Consider the following 17,513-nt stretch of genomic DNA (forward strand, 5'->3'; position numbering starts at 1 on the left):
CAATGAAAACTCTCTGGAAGGAAAGTTCATAATTAGGAAGCTGGTACAATATACATACACATTTTGTTTCTCCCCTGCTTAAAAGAGCTACAAATTTTCCAAGTCCTTTCCATCACACCTCGAAGAGCTGTCATAGCACCAGTCTGGTTTAACCCCAAATATAATGGGATACATACGAGTTTTCTTTCACATTAAAGTGTTTATCCACAGAAAAAAACGGCTTCTTCCATCTTTTGTGAAGTGATAAGGTTCATGTTTTCATGTACGAGTGACCTAAAAACTCCTTCTTCTTTCTTCTAGGGTATCATAGCGATCATTTATATCATCCCTGGTGACATAAACTCATTAGTCAATTACTTCAGTTTTGCTGCATGGCTGTTTTATGGCTTGACGATCTTTGGACTAGTTGTGATGAGGTTCACGAGGAAAGAACTGAAAAGGCCTATCAAGGTAGGTTTAGTTCCCCAGATGTCACAAGTGGCTTTGATTTTCTGAAATGAACCAGGCAGAGGTAACTATTTTAACTTCTAGGAGCATGCTTTCTATTTTCAACCTGACTCTTCTCTTGGACATCATACTTTAGAGTGGAGTTTGCTCTTCAGTTCATTTCATATTATAGATTACGATCCAGTCATTCATCTCATAATTTATTAAAGTTATCAACAATACCTGTGACCTGTCTCTCTAACCAAAGTGAGATGTCCAGTTCTGAGAGTTCCGGGACCCCTCAGGAATACACTTTCCGTCGACCGATGGGGACTTCTGATTCTGGCCCAGACCCATTCCTACGCATGCAACCACTAACGGTCCGTGTTTGCAGTCTGTTTTGGGCTCCTCCCCACCTCCCACCATGGCTGGTGTGGGTCCATATACCAACGAGGAAGAAGGATGTATTTTATTTTGATTATGTTACAGGATTTTTTGGTTTGCTTTTTTAAAAAACCTGTGCTGTTTATTCTTATGATAACAAGTGAAGATGTAAGAAAAAGGTAGGCAAGAAGAGGGCTTCAGTAACTAGTGCAAGAATAAAGATAATGTCTTTAGCTTCGGAACGTTGTTTCACAAATCTGGTTAAAAGTCTTTCTGGCACAGTAGCTTGACCATCACCAAGTTGCTGGAGTCAGAGAAGGCGTGGAGCAGCCTGCTGGAATCAGGCAGCTCCACCTCAACCGGGGCATCAGGCAGGCAAAGTCATTATGGTAGCACAGATTCTTAATCTGCGCAAAATCTCTCAAACAGAAGCAAAAAGGATTTGAGAGAAAATAATGAAGTAAGGAGACAGGAAGAAAAAAAAGAGATTAACATATGTATAACTGGAGTCCTTGAAGAAGAAAATGAAAGTAACAGAATTCTTTTTTTTTTAATTTTTAAATTTAATTTTATTTATCTTTTTATACAGCAGGTTCTTATGAGTCATCAGTTTTATACACATCAGTGTATACATGTCAATCCCAATCGCCCAATTCATCACACCACCACCACCACCTCCCCACCACTTCCCCCCCTTGGTGTCCATGCATTTATTCTCTACATCTGTGTCTCAATTTCTGCCCTGCAAACCGGTTCATCTGTACCATTTTTCTAGGTTCCACATATATGCGTTAATATACGATATTGGTTTTTCTCTTTCTGACTTACTTCACTCTGTATGACAGTCTCTAGATCCATCCACGTCTCAACAAATGACCCAATTTCATTCCTTTTTATGGCTGAGTAATATTCCATTGTACATATGAACCACATCTTCTTTGTCCATTCGTCTGTTGATGGGCATTTAGGTTGCTTCCATGACCTGGCTATTGTAAATAGTGCTGCAATGAACATTGGGGTGCATGTGTCTTTTGGAATTGTGGTTTTCTCTGGGTATATGCCCAGTAGTGGGATTGCTGGATCATATGGTAATTCTATTTTTAGTTTTTTAAGGAACCTCCATACTGTTCTCCATAGAGGCTGTTATCAGTTTACATTCCCACCAACAGCTTAAAAGCTATGATTCAAGAAACATTTCTTGAAGTGTGAGGGAAGGTGGGAGGGGAGACCACAAAAGGAGGGGAGACTTGAACCAACACACTGAAAGGCATACAGTGTAACTGGGAAATCCGAACTAGACTGGGCAACAAAGAAATACATTCTGATAAAACTATGGAGTTTCTTTAAAAAAAAAAAAAGGCTTTGGGTATATCCACTTCCCCTTTCCTGTCCTCCTTCACCTCAATTTGCTTATAAAGGAAAGGAAATAATACAGGCATCAGACTTCTCATCAGCTACACTTCATGCTGTAAGACTGTGGGCAACTTATTTAAGATATTCAAGGGAAAAAATGTAAGTCAAGTATTTTATATCCAGTCAAATTGACCTTGAAGAATAAAGTTACCAACGAAGTAACTCAAAGCATATATTGTTACATGAGACCTAAGGAATCGCTAGAGAATGAGCTTTAGAAACCAAAAAGCCATTGGCATAAGGTGAATATATTTAATTAAAGAACTAAGACTAAATGATGGGAGATAAAGATAGCAAAACAGTATATAAATATTAAGCACTGACAACATAATACAACAAAAATGGGAGAGAAAGCATATGAAAGTATGCCAGTTAAGGAAAGTATCTCAGGGAAACTGCCTTCGGATACGATTTAAAATTAGATGCTGGGGGGAAAGAGAAGAAATCCTAGCTTATTTCATTACTGCTTATTATAGATAATATCTAAAAAAGAGGAGACAAAGGTATTAATACCTACTATTTATAATGGTAACTCTCAGAACAAAAACAGTGTTTATAGATAGATATATCCAACACACATACCCACACACAAACACATCCACGAAACCATATCATAAAAGAACCTATATATAAAGACTCGAATAGGGAAACAAATGAGAATATCTTCCTGGTTGACATTTTCCCAGTAGAATGCTTATTAGGGTTTTTTGTTGTTACTGTTTTTTGCTTATTGATTTTTAACATCCCCAAACTTTATAGAATCTATGAATCTCTTAATATTCTTATTTCTAGTTGATAGTTATGGATAGTTATATGGAAAAAAAGAATATTTAAATTCCCCAAATGCAATACAATATTTTTAATACGTGTGTGAGGAAAGTTTCAAATGGCATTCCAAATCCAACACAAGTTGCAGTCGTATGGAGGCATATTGGAAAGTGTGAGGCATGTGTGTCTCAGATGTTGGGAAACATGTTATTGCATTAAAGGTAACCATTTACTAACAATCATACTAATTGGTCACCAGGATGTCATTTTTAAAGCAGTTTACTTCCAGGTATAACACATGTTGGATATATATATGCATTTACTGTTTTTTGTTATATCTGAAAACACTGGTTAGAAGTCTGGGGTTTCATGTGATACATGGTAATTTTCCCACTTAAAGGAAGTAGGCCCCGGAAGAGTTTTCCCACAGAATGTCACTCTTTAAGGGCAGAAAACTGACAGTAAGTCAAAGGTACTTTATATAGAAATATGAAGCAATATGGAGACCAAACTTACCAGTTGTATGAATAAACCAGCTTATTCAGTTTAAATGGGTTTAAATCAGCCATTAAAAGAAAAAATTTTCAGGCAGGTTTACAGAGCTGTGAAAAATGCAAAGTAAAAGGATAGGCAAAGAAAAATCAAGCAAATGAAAATACGTAGAAAACAGGGGTTGTGATCTTATCAGACAAGCACTCAGGCCCGAAACACAAGACAAAGACCATTTAGTAATGCAAAAGGCTAAAATTCACAATAAAGAGATAACAGTTATGAAAACCCATTCACCACACCACACAGTACCTACTTTTACAAAACAAACTATAGGAAATACAAGGAGAAACAGACACACACACTAATAGGAGAATTTAAAACATCTCTCTGAGAACAAGACAGATCCAGGCACATCACTAGTAAAAGTGACTGCAGATCTATAAAAACATAACAAGGTATATCTTAGAGATTCATTTCAAATTCTGAATCCCCCAAATAGCAAACATAGTGCATATGGGACAGGTCTGACCACTGACAATCTTTAATACCACAAAGAAAAACCCTGATTAAAAAAATCAGAAATGGGGCTTCCCTGGTGGCGCAGTGGTTGGGAATCTGCCTGCCAATGCAGGGGCCACGGGTTCAAGCCCCGGTCCGGGAAGATCCCACATGCTGTGGAGCAACTAAGCCCATGCGCCCCAACTACTGAGCCTGTGCTCTAGAGCCCATGAGCCACAATAGTGAGCCCACGTGCCACAACTACTAAGGCCCACGCGCCTAGAGCCCGTGCTCTGCAACAAGAGAAACCACCACAATAAGAAGCCCGTGCACTGCAACAAAGAGCAGCCCCTGCTCGCCGCAACCAGAGAAAGCCCACGTGCACCCACGAAGACCCAACGCAGCCTAAAACAATAAATAATAAAAAATAAGTACATTTATTTTTTAAAAAATCAGAAATGATACAGATCACATTCTCTGACTATAATGCAATAAAACAGGAAATTAATTTTAAAAATTAAACATTTTGGCCCAAAAGGAAATAGGAAATGAAAGTACATAAATTCCTAAAAGTAACAATAATGAAAACAAGACGTATAATCTATGATCGGCACTTTAAGGAAGTTCCACTACACTACTTACATCAACAAAAACGAAAACAAATTAAATAGGCAACTCAAAGGGCACGAGAAAGAACAACAAAGAAAACCAAAAGGATATAGAAGGAATTAATAAACATAAAGAAAGCACTTAACTGGATTATATGATTTTTAGAATTTCACCATGAATTTGGATTCTGCTGGGGTTAGTTTTAGTAAACTATATTTTCCTAGAAAACTGTCCATTTCATCTAGGTGTTTGAATTTATTTGTATAGAGTTGTACAAAATAGTTTATGATTTAAAAAAAACCTTCCTGTGTTCTGGAGATTATTTCTCCATTTTTTTTTCTTATTTTTGTGTTTATGCTTTCTCTCTTTTTTTTTCAAGGTAAGCTACAGGACATTTTATTGATTTTTCAAATTATTTTTATGGACTATAACACTGATACCAAACGGTGCAAAGATAGCACAAAAAAGGGGAGAAGAGAAAATCACAGACCAATCTCACTTTTGAATATTGATATAAAAATCTTAAATAAGATATTTTAACAAATAGAATCCAATTCTATTAAAAACATATCATTACTAAGTCAGGTCTGTGCAAGGGTGGCTAAAGATTAGAATGAACTGGATTTATTTAACTCATGGGGATATAATTCATCATATTAATATACCTATGGTAAAACCCCCTATAATCACCTCCCACAGTTGCCAAAAACCACCAGATAAAATTCAACATACATTAGTGATAAAAACACAAATAGGAATTTATAACCTTTTCCTTGGCATGATCGCACACACAAACACACCCTATGGCAAAAAAGCAATTTTAATTGGTAAGGTAACACTAGAAAGATCTCTGCCAAGATGAAGACAAAAATGCCTTCCTGGGCTTCCCTGGTGGCGCAGTGGTTGAGAGTCCGCCTGCCGATGCAGGGGATGGCGGGTTCGTGCCCCAGTCTGGGAGGATACCACGGCCGCGGAGCGGCTGGGCCCGTGAGCCATGGCCGCTGAGCCTGCGCGTCCAGAGCCTATGCTCTGCAACGGGAGAGGCCACAGCAGTGAGAGGCCCGCGTACCGCAGAAAAAAAAAAAAAAGCCTTCCTTCTATTTCTGCTGTCAGCTAACACTGTTCTGAAGATATCAGCAAGGCAATTAAACAAGAGAAAGCAATGTGGAGCATAAGAATTAGAAAAGACTTTCAAAAGTCTAACTTTCTCCTTTCAAAGAAAATAAAACTGTACATCTGGAAAACCCAAAAGGATCAAAGAAAACACTATAAGAAAATATAGTGAAGTAATATGACATGAAACTAACACACTGTAATCAATAGCCTTCATTTATAAAACGATATCCAGTTAAAAGATAATGGAAGATAACAACTCATCCCCAAACCAAAAAACACCTAGCCATAAACTTAACAAGAGGTTAGACATCACAGTAGAAAAGTAAAATTCTCCTGAAAGACAGAAAAGGTAACTTGAACAAAAGGAAATCCATCATGTTCTTGGATAGGGAAACTCAGCATCGTTAATTTAGATGTTTAATGAGATCGCAATAAAAAACACCATCTAACTTTTTTTCCTGGAGTTCGACAAGTTGATTATAAAGTTCATATTGAAGAACAAACTAGTCAAAATAGCCAGGGAAAATCTAAAAATAAGAAAAATATTAAAATATAGGTTCTAAAATTGAGACACAGATGTAGAGAACAAACCAAGGGGGGAGAGTGGTGGGGTGGGGGTGGAGGGTGGTGGCTGGTGGTGGTGGGATGAACTGGGAGATTGGGATTGACACGTATACACTAATATGTATAAAATGGATAACTAATAAAAACCTGCTGTATAAAAAGTTCAGAAATTCAAAAAAATATATAGATTCTAAAATTTAGATATCATGGTGCTGATACATGAAGAAAATATAAATTGCTTTGTAAATCAAGAATGAAGAAAACCTCTCCCATGACTCAAAATCAAGGAGTAATTTTTTAAAAAGGGGCAACTCTAACCACCCCAAAATAAAAATGAATGCATTCAAAAAGAGAGAAGTTTAAAACACATATACATAAAATATCGGGGAAAATATTTGCAATAATATCACAAAAAAAGGATAAATATCCCTAATTTAAAGTTACTAAAATTGAGATGGGAGTTACTAACAACTGAAATGGACAAAAGATATAAATGGACACAAGAAAATAAAACGACACTTAAACATGAACCAAATGAACCCCAGCAAACTCAATTTTATTTCTTATAAGAGAAGGCACACCAAAATTCTAACGAGATACCATTCCTTGCCTATCAGATGGGCAGAAATCCCAAAGTTTGGCCACACTCCATTGGAGAGGCTATGGGGAAACAGCCTTCTCAAACACTGCTAGTGGAATACAAATGGTATGGCCACTACAGAGGGAAACCTGGCAATATCCAGCAGTATTACATATGCATTTACCTTTAGACCCAGCCATCCTGTTTGGAGGTAATCCATCCCTAAGTGAAGTCGACAAAAATATGAAATATACATAAGCTTACTTGTTGCATTAATTGGTAATAGAAAAAGGTTCAACACAACCCAAATGTCAATTGATGGGAGACTGGTTGAATAAGTTTTGGTACATCCGCAAAGTAGAGTGGTATGCAGCAGTAAAAAAATGGATGAGTAATTTTACACAGTACTATGACTCTCTGGAATATATTAATGGAAAAAAGCAAGGCGCAAAACTGTTTTATGCATTTGCTCCCTTTTATGTAAGAGGAGTGCAAGATGAACATGTGTATGTATATTTGTGCATATACGTGTGTTTATTCTGAAAGAGAAATAATGGAAGAATAAAACAAAATCAAGAAAAAATTTATAATATGAAAAAATCAAATAAAAAAGGGAAAAAGCAAAAACCTAAAAAACTAGAAACAAATGGAGATAAAGAAACCTTACTCTGTAACAAGTAGATGACATAACCACACAGAAAACATAATCACTAGAACTGATATTAAGGTGCAAGACTTTGAATGCATCTGCTTTGTGGCTTATACTGTGCAGTTAAAAAGAACTGCAAAAAAATCTTAAACTTCATACTACTTCTTACAGTGGTAGTATTGGTACAGTTATTTTGAAGTTTATTATAGGCACATTGTAGGATAAATTAAGTAATTATGTGAAAGCCATTGAGAAGATTTTCAGAAGCATAAGGAAAGAAGGCATAAGTCTAGAGAAAGTAAGGAAAAAAGTGCAATCTTACATTTGAACGGAAACTATCAGTGGAAATTTATGAATTTCTTTCCCTTCTTGAAAAAAAATTTTTTTCTCTGTCCTTATAAAAGAACACTGAGTACTCCCAACCACCCAGATTACGGTTTCTAAATGCCATTTCCTACCAAACGCCCTGGAGAAATGGGTGAATCCAGATCCGCTGGGACTGGATTCCTCTCCAGCCCCTGAATCCACTGATGGACTTTAGGGATTCAAAAGTGTGACAGTCAGACCTTAAGTGCCTCATGATGTGTTACAAGAGGAAGTGCACTGCTCCAGCTACAAAGTATTCTTGCCTCCACAGCTAACTACTGGTTTACAGGAAACAAGAGGGACAGAGGAGCAAGTTATCAGGCAAAGCTAGAATGAAGATACTGTATAGGATAAACCATCCAATTCCTACGAATTAATGACAAGATAAAGAGAGGAGCGAACAAACATGTTAAAAACAAAGTCGTCATCAGTTAGAGATGTATAACGCGTATTTTACAGGTAAAATGACACGATGGCATTTTCTTTACAGTCTAGGGAAAAGAAAAAGATGAACTAAGGTTGGCAATTTTACTTACAAATGATTGAAACTGGAGGAGGGGTACATGGAGTTCATTATATTCTTCTTTCTGTCAAGTGTTTTGTTTTGAATGAAAATTTTCAAAAAGGAAATGAATGCACATGGCCAAATCATGACACCACTCTGTTTTGCCTACAGGTGCCCATTTTCATCCCCATCTTGGTGACTCTCTTATCCGTGTTTTTGGTGTTGGCCCCAATCATCAGCCAGCCTGCATGGGAGTATCTCTACTGTGTGTTATTTATGCTGAGCGGCCTTATATTTTATTTCCTTTTTGTCTACTATAAGTTTGGATGGGCTCAGAAGATCTCAAGTAAGTATCAACTGAGGGACTGCTTTGCTGTTAGTAAAGTGAGGCAGGCCCGACATCCTGTAGCGTCATCTGTCCCGATTCTACCAGGACCTTCTCATCACAGGGTCTTGCGCAGCTAACAAATTTCATCTCCTCTTTGGGAGGAGGCATGACCTGTTCTCCTCAGTGTGACACCTCTGGGGTCCACCTGTGGCCTCTTCCTTTGTTCCCATCAATTCCTGTAACAAGCAGGAAAAGGAAGCACCCTTTTTTTTTCTTTTTTTCAAATGTAACATACACATAACATAAATCTTGACCATTTTTAAGTGTACGGGTCAGTAGTGACAATACATATTCACATTATCGTGCATCCCACACCCGAAGCACTGCCTCCTTGTGCCTGATACCCGGACATCATCTGGGAGTCTCAGCAGCATCCCAGAGACACCCAAAATGCGAGAGCTGGGACGAGGGCCTGAGCCGTCCAACGCCAAGGCCACGGCTCTTGCTTTTCACTCAGCAGTAATGATTCGTTGTGTATTTTAGGCAAGTTGTTTAAAAGTTTAGCTATATTAGCCATTTTCATTTTGAAAAAGAAAGCGGTGATGGCAGAGTACATCAGAGGACCCTGAAGTACACCCAAGGGTGTGTTATATTCTACACGGCGCAGCCAGCTGCAAGGAACGCCATTCACAAAAGCCTGCTAGGCTGCCAAGCCCCTCACCAGACCAACAGTGGTCCACAGCCTTGCCTGGTCTCCCTCACCCTAAACATGAGCTCCCCAGAGGCAGGAACTGGGCTGTGTACAATTTCATCCTGCATCTATACAGCAGCCACGTAGTACCTGAGTAAATGTGATGAAAAATCTGCCTTCAGCTCGTTCTCACCAGGGAAGTACAGTCATTCCTCAGGCACCCCATGTGGTTTTTTATTTAGATGCATACAACTTAGGGAGACATACAAGGTAGCAAAGAGCAAAACCCAACTGCAAGTGGGGGAAGCTGGCCCTGAGACTCCATTTAGACTGAGCCGCCAGCGACGGGGATGCCTGCCTCCACTCCCTCTGCCTGTGTGTCCCCACCTGTGAAACTGGTACCACCTCTCACCTGACAGCGGTGTTGTAAGAGACAGAGAATCTGTTTCACGTTCGTTACCAAAGGGACAGCAAAACCAAAATACGGCTTTATTATTTCCCAAAGACTTTTCCCCTTTCTCGAAATAGCTCCCCCTACCCCTAACCTCTTTACGCTGACCTAAGCCCGAAGCTGAGAGGGGTTGCAGGGACACTACTATAGAAACGAAAGAAAAGGTATATTACTACCTGAAAAACAGCCACTTTTTCCCATGCCTCTGAAAATGGACTTGCATTTGATCATACTGACAGAGAATCTACCTAGGATGACTTACAACCTAAAGGCCTGAAATATGTCTTATTTCTCAGCTTTAGAATATTTAGCCGAGCTGTTCCGTACAGAAACCAATAAGAAGTTAAAATTAAGGAGGTAAAAAGAATTAACAACCTGTATTTTAAACAAGATGCAGACTTAGTGACTTCAGACCAAACATTCGATCTTTGGTCAGTGGTAGTTAAATATACACATATAACTGAGTCATTCATATTTTTCCTGTAAATGTTTTGGTGGCAGTAAAATATTTAGTAGGTTCCTAATGCTTTAATGGGAAATAACTTATCTCCAAAGAACCACCGTAGCTCCCAGGATGGATCTGCCCACCTCTACCCACCTGTGTCCCCTGAGCACAGGCTCTGATGTGAGACATCACCAAGAAGTAGTAATAATATCACTGCTCATTGATAAGCAAGGCGAAGCTAATTTTAATTTTTTTTTATTTTTTGCGGTACGCGGGCCTCTCACTGCTGTGGCCTCTCCCGTTGCGGAGCACAGGCTCCGGACGTGCAGGCTCAGCGGCCATGGCTCACGGGCCCAGCCGCTCTGCGACATGTGGGATCTTCCAGACCGGGGCAAGAACCCGTGTCCCCTGCATCGGCAGGTGGATTCTCAACCATTGCGCCACCAGGGAAGCCTGCGAAGCTAATTTTAAATTACGGTTTTCTGACTGCACTTTTTCCCTCCAGAGCCTCTCACCATGCACCTTCAGATGCTGATGGAAGTCGTCCCCCCAGAGGAAGCTCCAGAGTGACAAAGCCCAGCCTCCTGTGGCCAAGTCTAAGCTGTGAAGAATTTATTTTTGTAAGCAGTATTTGTGGTTGTTTCTTCCTGATGTTTTTCTTAAGAAAAAAATGTATTCACATGTGTATAATACTGTTATTTTTAGCTATCCTTAGCTCTCTGGGTGGGTGTTTGCTGAAGTTAGCAGGTGAGGATGTAACCCAGCAGAAGGCTGGTGGCCAGGGAAGGGCTGAGTCAGAACGGCCCCCACCACACGGTGACTCTTCAACAAGGGGCACATCACACCTGCTTCAATAAAGGGAATTCTTGAAACTCAGTGATCAGAAAGGTGCATATGTGTGTGTGTATATATATACATATATATATAAATATAAAATTGGTGGAACTTTTGCTTTGATTGAGATAGATTTTTAAAATACTAAATAAAGTACAAATGCTTTACTACCTACCCATATTTCACCTGGGATGTATGTAGCAGGTCTGTCCCAGGCTGGACGTCAAGGCCCCCAGTGCAAAGCTGGCCATCCAGAACCATTTGCAGCCTGTGTCCACAAGGGGCTCAAGGGGCTCAGCATCGCAGGTTCCCTGACAGCCTTCACTGGCATTCTGGTCAAACCAGAAAGTGTGGTGTATAAAATTCTATTTTGCATTTGGCACTCATGGATTTTCCTGACAAAATACGGTCTAAAAAAATGGAAAAAAGTAACATTTCTGTGAAAACACTGAAATTTTATTGATATACTGCAGAAGACACTCACACCAAAATTTACTAAGTGTGTGAGCAATTTTAGAAGCATAAAGACGAAAGTACTTTTACCAGGCATTTCAGAAATTTCCCCCCAAACGTGAGATCAGTACATATTAATAGTAGAGAACAAAAAAAGCAATTAGTAATTGTTTACATCTCACAAGCCGGTGTCCTATGTCTTACAAAATGTTATTCAGAACTTCAAATAACGGTAAATGTCTCAAAAAAGAAACTGAAATTTAAACATGGACCCTCCTCTGGCCAGTACTTTCATTTAGCTGGTAGTGAACCACACGAGAGCATCAGTATTCTATCTTCTCTGAGAGCAGGACCCCACCATTTACATGTGGGCAACACACGTTTGTGCAGCTCTACTGCTTGCTATTATTGTGGGCTGTTTTACGAAAGAGACAATACAACCGGGCACACACTGCAGGTGGCTAACAATCGCAAGGAAAGCCAGTGCAGCTCAGGAGGCCTGGCTGCCGACCCAGAGCCCTTCCCGGTGGAAGCAAAGTACACTGGATGAGGACATTAAAAGAGTTTTGCAGAATCAGGACCTTTGCCAGCAAAGACACCAGCACTTCACACTTCCCCAAGAGCCTGCCCTATTTAGCCAAGAAAAAGGAAAATCACTCCCCGTACACTTCATGTGCCAATCGGACACCTGCCAGTTAACCCACGGGAGTCACGGCAGCAGCAAGGATGCGCTCCTGGCAGCTGTCCAGGCTGGATGCCGGGTCCTCCCACCAGAGGGCAGCGGCCTGACCCCGCCCAGCAGCGCTTCGGGCCCCCGAGGCCAGGTGAGGCCCCACAAGGAGCTGAACGTCTTATTCTACAGATGAGGAAGCTGACAGCCAGATGGTGATCCACGCCTGCTCACAGGACACGACAGCTTGACGACAGAGAGTTTACCTCTCGTTTAATACCTGGGACATACCTGGTGGTTTATACCTGGGACATACACAAACTTGGGCACCTGTGCTTTCTGATGTGTAAAAAGAAGAAAGATCTTGCGGGCAGTTCCAACAACCTACCGATGCTCTTTTCCACTTCTAGGCAAAGCCGCCAGACCCACACTAAAGCAGTGCACAGGGTGTAAATTTCCCAATAGCTCGCCTGTCTAACTCTTTCCAGTTACCATGAAAAGTCAGGCTCTGGGCATTCCCACACTGAAGCGGTAATGACAATACACACATTTCTTGATAACCTCGTGACCTTATTAAGGCACCGCAGCCTCATCCCAGGATGGAGTCATGAATGTTTTCAGGGCTCACCACATCCAGGTGTTCTGAGGGTTACCTCCAGGCACCCCACATGACCTTTTCCGTTTCCACTGGAGAGAAACCTGTGTCCTATGTGTCCAGGACTCTGCAGGTTCCAAGGGTTCTTCGGAAGCACTAGCTTTACCTCCGGAAAGCCCTAGGTCAGGCTGCTATTGCTGAGGGAACCCCATTCTCATCCTTGGAATGTCTCTTCACAGGAAGTAAACTTACCCTGGGTAGCTAGCAATATCGAAAGAATACTAGGAGTATTAGTACACAGACACTTAACCCTGAATCTCAACTAACTCACGGTTGAAAAGGTCTGTTAAGCCGTGCGGGGTATGAATTTTAAGAAATCTCAATTTATATGCACAAGAGAAGGTTTTAAGAATGTAACCAAACACAGGTCTAAATGAAAAAAAAGAAAAACGAACTCCAGATGGTACAGTTCATTACCCGAACGCCGCGGCGGGCATCACTCAACCTGAGTGCTGAGGTGGGCTTCACACCAGAGGCGATGGGCAGGACAGCCCAGCACTCGCTGTGTCTCTGCTTCTACCTTCCTTCCAGAGTCTCATCATCGGCCCATTGTTCAATCAGTTAAGAACTTCTCACCGTTACTAATCCCAGTGCCACAAGGTAGCACTTAGTTATACTTGATCCTTGAAGTGACAAAAGGTCTGAACGTGACTGCCTGTCTTCTCAGCTCTCGGTCATGTAGCAACGTCCATTTCTGTTCAGAGTCCTCTGGCCGCTCTGCAGGATTTAATTCACATTCTCATTCACTCTCACTTTCGTTTTCATCTGAAGCTTTGTCACTGGTCTCAACCAACTCTACCGCTTTGCAGGACGGGTTTTTAGAATTTACCAGCTAAGAGAGATAGGATTAAAAATATGTTACTAATTATAGATTAATTAGCAAATCTCCCCCCCTCACCGCCCCCCATTATTTTGGTCGTTGCAGAAAAAGTCCCTTGGGTTCTAGCTCTGTATTTTGTGACCTATTTTATATTTTCATTATTTTAAGCAAGAAACAAGCAGGTAAAATTTGCCTGCTTATGAATAAACGATTTTCCTAGGAGAAATATTTGTAAAAGTGTTATAAGGAGGTATGTTTATAACCAAGAGTTGATAACGTCCTCAAAGCAGAACATTTAGCACCAAGATCAACCACGAGGAGAAAACGGATACCTAAGAGCTTTACGTGAAGACCCATTTCCACGAAGGCCACATTGCTGAAGTCAGCTGAGTGACTGCGTCCACCGCCCACCCCCCCCCCCCCGGTGCTCAGGACCTACGACTCTCCAAGGGATGGGTGCCCCCCCTTACCCTGGAGAAGTGGCTATCCTCATCCTCGTCACATTCTTTCCAGTGATCAAAATCAAAAGCCACGTTAGGATTCTGTTCAATATAACAGTTTATGTTAAGTGAGAGAATAAAACATGCTCAGCGTGTTAAGCCCAAGCGCAGCTGATTTCAACTCACCCTCTGTCTGAGTAAGCCACACCAAGACTCCTTTTTCTCTTTCGAAAGAGTGATTATTGGTTCACCATTTTCCACTGTGCACTTGCAATCATCTTTTATTATGTTGGCCTGCAGCTCCAAATCAGCCGAGTAAAATCTCTCTCCCACCCAGGCACTAGGTTTACAAAAGGAAAGCAGGTCAGCCTTCTAAAGTGTTAGAAATTACTTCCTTTACTTTGTAAGCTATCCATAAACCCACCTGAAAACAACTCTATCTCTAAAGTATTTACATTTGTAATCTTTTACATTCCTTATTCTTATCTTCAATATGACCACATCCTCTTTTTGGAACCATTTTATTTGTGGGTGGAAGCTAGAAGAAAGTGAAGAGGATTATACACTCATCTCTGTTTATTCGCTAGGCAAGAAAGGGAAGCAGACCCCAACAATGATGAGCATACCTTTTCAGAGGCCCTGTAGTTTTGTTAATGGAAGCATCTCCAGTGTTTTCAGGTAAAGTTTCTGTACAAAGAGTCAAATTTTCCTATAGGTTATTGCTATGTGACTCCATAATATATGTATATATATGTACTTTTTTTTTGCATTTTATGCAACTTTTAGTTGAGGAACTACTCACTAAGACTGTAAGAGTATAAACTTCATAGTAACCAAAGTATCCAATTGCAAAGAATAATTTTAAAAAATTAAAATGCAGATCACTTAGTATAACTAAGAAACAGATATCAGACTAAGAAAACAAATATTTGCCTTGTTAAATATTATGATTAAATAAAGACGCAGACCTCCTAGAGAACGGACTTGAGGTTATGGGGAGGGGGAAGGGTGAGCTGTGACGGGGCGAGAGAGAGTCATGGACATATACACACTAACAAACGTAGTAAGGTAGATAGCTAGAGGGAAGCAGCCGCATGGCACGGGGATATTGGCTCGGTGCTCTGTGACAGCCTGGAGGGGTGGGATAGGGAGGGTGGGAGGGAGGGAGACGCAAGAGGGAAGAGATATGGGAACATATGTATATGTATAACTGATTCACTTTGTTATAAAGCAGAAACTAACACACCATTGTAAAGTAATTATACCCCAATAAAGATGTTAATTAAAAAAAAAAAAAAAAAAAATATTATGATTAAACAACTGGGAGAGTAAACTCTCTGAAAAGGAACCACATATAATTATTGGCCACAGGATACAAATGCTCCAGTGTCTCTGCATCTTAACCTGCTAGGGCCCCACTAACGGCTTCCAGAACAGTGGCCAGTACACACAAGGAACCGCTGCTGGACATAACATTGCCTAAACAACGCAAGTTAAATTCTCAATCTGAAACATCTGAAGCTTCCAAAGACTTGAGCGAAAATGTTTATGAGCAGCTCTGTTAACAGCAGTCCAAAACTGAAAACAACCAATGTCTGGTAACAGGTGAACAGCTAAATAAACTGTAGTATATGCATATCATGGAATACACAACTCAGCAATAAAAAAGTACCACGGCTACTTGCAATAATCTAGATGAATTTCACAGACATAAAGTTGAGTGAAAGAAGACACAAGAGTGTATACCATGTGCTTCCAATTCAGCAACACTGATGGTGACAGAAGTCGGAACAGGGGTTACTGGGCAGGGTTACAGACAGGGAGGGTGCGTAAGCGAGACCACTGGGGTTCTGGAAATGTTCAACAGCTTGATCTGGGCGTGGGTAATGGTAATACACATAGGAAAAATTCTGATGAGCTGTACACTTAAGATCTGTGCACTTTTACTGGGTGAGCATTATACTTCAAATAAGAAAAAAGTTACCAAAAAAATTGGAAGCCGTACTGTCAAAAATAGAAAGTTGGGTAATATCAGTTTCTGTCACCTTCTCTCTAATTCATCTAAAAGTGGAAAGCCTAAACGCTGGTAAATTTCCAAGCATTAATGATTTTAAGTTAACCGTCTTTTACATAACCGACCATGTGTTGGGTTTTCTGAGTTTGTCTGGGAGTCGGCACCTCTCTCTGAGCCCTTGTCCTCTTGCTGTGTGCTCTGCAGACAAGCATCGTCTTCTGTTGAAGAAGGCATCCTGGGTAGAAGAGGCAGAGGTTAACTGTGAGACGAGGAGACAGGCAAAATCTGGCTCCCTACAGGGACCTCCTGGCAAGAAGAGGGAGGCAGGCCAGCAACACACGTCTGTGAAGTACCTCCTACCACGAGTCAGACCCGCACAGAGCTTACGGCTCATTTACAGATGACGGGCAGGTCAGTCAGCTCTGGGCACTACTGCGCCCCTGGCATCGGGTGCAGAGTAGCTGATCGACACACACGTATCATCCGATAAAGGCAAGAACTCATTTACCGAAATAAAATTCTTTTCAAATCACTTAGAGGATAGTATGCACCGCTACCCACTTCAAAGAGGATAACACAAGCCATCTCCTTTCCTCTCCTGCCCTAGCCTCCCCAGAGACACCCTCTTACCAGTCTGGATCTACTGCTAGAAACATTCTTTGCATAAAAAGGCAAATACTGCCATCTGCATCTTTCTAGCTAAAAGACACACACGCGAGTTTAAACACATGGGAACCTACTACATTCACTTTCCTACCCCTTATTTTATTGTACTTAATAAGTGGAGATTATTCCATATCAGTATATAGAGGGCTATCTCATTCTTGTAAAACTTTTTAATTGTGCTTTTCTTTTGGTTGTTTGAACAGGTAACCACATGCATGTGGTTCAATATTTAAAAATAAATAGAAAGGTCTACACAGTGAAAAATCTACCTCTCACCTCTGTTCCCCAACCACCAATTTCCTTCCTCATGGGTGACAGTGTAATTCATTTTTTGTGCATCCTTTTTGAGGTAATTCAAGTGTAAAGGAGCAAACCTATACAAACACATGTGTGTATACACACACACACACACACACACACACCTGTGGTTAGGGAGTGTGCGTGTGTGTCTCCAAGGGGACGACTGACGGACACCCATGATGCCTGTGGCATGGAGGGCAGTGTCTCACGTTCCAGCCACCCGGGCAGGGACCCCTCCTCAGGCCTCGTTCTCCTCACCGCTATGCAGCCCCAGACGCTCTGCTGCCCACCCTCTTCCTCCACCACGGCTCTGATCTCCCCTCGACCCTCATCTCCTGGGGTCCTGTTCCTTCCGCCTCTCACACTTACACAAGTT

The 17,513-nt window shown here is 40.9% G+C and overlaps 2 protein-coding genes across 4 annotated transcripts in view; one reads left to right on the forward strand and one right to left on the reverse strand.

The window, feature by feature from the left end:
* The window catches only part of SLC7A9 (solute carrier family 7 member 9), a 33,400-nt gene extending 22,113 nt beyond the window's left edge, over positions 1-11,287 (forward strand). The window contains exons 11-13 of one of the 2 annotated variants that reach the window (XM_060000444.1): positions 301-450; positions 8,542-8,716; positions 10,791-11,287. In XM_060000444.1, the coding sequence (XP_059856427.1) occupies positions 301-450; positions 8,542-8,716; positions 10,791-10,855 (390 nt within the window). In that variant the 3' untranslated portion in view covers positions 10,856-11,287. Of the gene's footprint in view, positions 1-300; positions 451-8,541; positions 9,066-10,790 lie in introns of those variants that run through there. The other variant, XM_060000443.1, reaches the window with a different exon arrangement.
* Positions 11,288-11,568: 281 nt separating this feature from the next.
* Positions 11,569-17,513, reverse strand: part of TDRD12 (tudor domain containing 12) — an 82,410-nt gene continuing 76,465 nt past the window's right edge. For both annotated transcript variants that reach the window (XM_059999075.1, XM_059999074.1), the window contains 6 exons: positions 16,297-16,406; positions 14,784-14,844; positions 14,582-14,695; positions 14,344-14,497; positions 14,188-14,259; positions 11,569-13,729 (listed from right to left, as the gene is read on the reverse strand). In XM_059999075.1, coding sequence (XP_059855058.1) covers positions 13,637-13,729; positions 14,188-14,259; positions 14,344-14,497; positions 14,582-14,695; positions 14,784-14,844; positions 16,297-16,406 — 604 coding nt within the window. In that variant the 3' untranslated portion in view covers positions 11,569-13,636. The remainder of the gene's footprint in view (positions 13,730-14,187; positions 14,260-14,343; positions 14,498-14,581; positions 14,696-14,783; positions 14,845-16,296; positions 16,407-17,513) is intronic.

Source organism: Delphinus delphis, chromosome 20, assembly GCF_949987515.2.
Source record: "Delphinus delphis chromosome 20, mDelDel1.2, whole genome shotgun sequence".
Taxonomy (NCBI): domain Eukaryota; kingdom Metazoa; phylum Chordata; class Mammalia; order Artiodactyla; family Delphinidae; genus Delphinus; species Delphinus delphis.